Below are 2,712 nucleotides of genomic sequence, written 5' to 3'. Positions count from 1 at the left end.
TGGTGAAACTTGTGCTTTATAGTGCTGTGCTTTAACCAGTTGCATTACCATGGAAGGCCCTCTCCAGGTGACTTTCTAAGGCAGGAAAGGGCACAGTTTTAACCCACTTCATCATACGAGTTTTACTTAATTGTGGCCTCAGATGGCATGCCTAATTTGTTTTCAAATGATCATGAAGAAAACTTAAAAAAATTGCTTTAAAAAATTGCTTTTATTTGAAAATCCACTCAAATCCATATTTTCTTTTAGTTTCTAGAAAGTACCTCAGCTGGGCCCCCACTGATGGTGCAAATGGTTGAAGGTCAGTACTATGAAGCTATCTGAAGCCACAGCAGCACAAGTTCGATCCCCTGCCCCAGGGGTGATCCACATGGCATGGCAGACCTCTCCTGGCCCGCCCCCTGCTTCCCTCAGCAGTGTACTTTGTCAGTCTCCCTGTTCAACTCCCCACTCTGTCTCTGGTGAATCCTCTCACTATCCCTGAACCTCTAGCCTGTACCTCAGTTCTATATGCATAAATAAATAAATCTTAAAAAATGCCCCAAACATGGAAACCCTTATCAGCAATGAGTTTGAGCTGTCTGTTTAAGATATTCACTAGCATAGAAATAAGATTGCTTACAACCATACTCCAATTTTGGACAGAGAATCTGTCTTACAAAAGAGAGAAAGGACCTGGCCAGGCCAAAGAATAAGGAGCAAAGAGAACCAGCATAGACCTCCAAGAGGCTCTCACCTTCACTGGTTGGCATTGAAGCCAACTATGAAATGAACCTTTGGAGAAGGTAGTTTTGGAGAAAGAGGTAGCCAGTGAAAGGCTTGGGGAGATAGTATCATCTTGATATAAAAAGGTAGCTACATGGTTATTTAGCACAACTGTAAAGAAAATTTCTGCAAGAGAAGAAAGAAGTATATTGAATAATTAAGCAAGGAAGGGCATTGAGAGATGAAGCAGTGGACAGTGGAGAACCCCTCTGCACTTTTGGCCCCAACATTTACATACATCTGAAACTTACGTGAGGTCACCTATACATGGGGATAGCGTCTTCTTTTTTCAGCACTTCTTCACATTAGCGATCAAGTTCCGTATCAAGTGATCAAGATGTTTACTGTGCAAAATAGAATAAGACTGACAGGTGCTACCTTATAAAGAGAGAATCACTTTCACTTGGGAATGTCAGCATCTACAGAAAATTCTTTTGTTATCTGAGAGAAGGAATATACATCTGTTCCTAGAGTGATCTCAACGGTTTTGGATCCCTTGGGGTCAGCAGTAGTTATTGTAAAGAGCTAATGACAAAGGGCCCAATTAATCATTCTGCCTGGCCAAAACGAAGGACCAAACTACTGAAACTTGATTTACCATTTGCCTGCCTATTTGCGGATATTCTCTATTAGTTTCCTTATGAACTGTGGGAAGAGTTATAGTTCCCGTTGAAGGTAACTGCCTAAGTTGGTCTCACTTTTGTTCTGCTGCTTCTTTTGTTTTCCCCAGAGTCAATTATAATGTGCGAGACCTTTAGCTTGGGGAATATGGTAATAGCACCCCTGTGATAAGACAAGATCAATATCTATGTTTTTTTCTTGGGAAACTTCCAGAACACTAGATAGGACAAAGTCTGTAGGACTTAACAGGGCTTGCTGATACTAAGGTGCTAGGATAGATCCATGTAGATTAGAGACAAATCAGAATGTCAGGACTAGAGGGGCATGAGAAGTCATTCAATCCACTTATCATCTGTAATATTTTAAGCTATCCTGCTGAAAAATAATTTTTATCAGCATATTTTAGTCCTTGAGGTTGGCCTGACACCTTATCTTCTGATCTTTGGAATAGCTTGAATATTTTCTCCACATCTTCTTCAAATATATAGGCATGGTGTAGTCCTTGAGAGAATACTTTGAAAGTGAACTATTCCACATATCCTTAAACACTTGTGATAATCTTTCTAGCTCCCAAGTCACCTTGGTGTTGTATTGTCTAGAACAGAGGTCAGCAAACACTTTCTGTAAAGACCAGAAAATAAATGTTTTTTGGTTCTGGGACCATACAGTCTCTGTTGCAATGATTCAAGTCTGCCTTTGTTCATAAAAGCAGCCCCAGACAATTTACATATATATGGCCAAAATGATATAATAATAATAATTTCACATTCATAGGTATTGAACTTAATTTCATTGTATCATGAAATATTACTCTTCTTTTAACTTTTTTTCTCAGCTACTTAAAGATTGCAAAAACCATTCTTAGTTTACACACACACACCCACAAACAGATAGCAAGTCATATTTGTACTACAAATGAGTAGAGGTGATCAGGAAAAGCTCTTTACAAAGAGCTGGTCAAATCGATATGTGTGCTTAGATGCTGGATGGCAACCTGTCTTTCCTTTCACAGTCTGGTCTTTTCTTGTGTTTTTATCTTCTACTATCTCATGAAAAATGATTTCAGTTGAAATAGGTTTCAGAAAGGAAATCATTGAATCTTATATATTCAGTGAAGATACTGAATTTTGCATATTGCAACCAGAAAATATATTAGAAGTTACTTTGTGAAGTGGGACAATGTATAAGTGCAGGTTCATATATGGGGTACAGGCCAGAGGTGCAGGAGCGGCGAGAGGCTTCACCAGAGACAGAGTGGGGAGCAGAACAGGCAGATTGAGGAAGTACACTGCTGAGGGGAGCAGCGGGCAGGTCAGGAGAGGTCTG

The 2,712-nt window shown here is 39.7% G+C and overlaps 1 protein-coding gene across 1 annotated transcript in view; it reads right to left on the bottom strand.

Annotated features, from left to right (window-relative positions):
- Window positions 1-1,788: 1,788 nt before the first annotated feature.
- Window positions 1,789-2,712, bottom strand: part of LOC101636399 (olfactory receptor 10G2-like) — a 2,583-nt gene continuing 1,659 nt past the window's right edge. Inside the window, 1 exon segment of the mRNA XM_012734001.1 lies at window positions 1,789-2,007. Coding sequence (XP_012589455.1) covers window positions 1,789-2,007 — 219 coding nt within the window.

Source organism: Condylura cristata, unplaced genomic scaffold (assembly GCF_000260355.1).
Source record: "Condylura cristata isolate star-nosed mole 26May11 unplaced genomic scaffold, ConCri1.0 scaffold00045, whole genome shotgun sequence".
NCBI lineage: Eukaryota > Metazoa > Chordata > Mammalia > Eulipotyphla > Talpidae > Condylura > Condylura cristata.
Note: the sequence above shows the minus strand (reverse complement) of the source record. Positions and strands in the feature narration are given on the sequence as shown.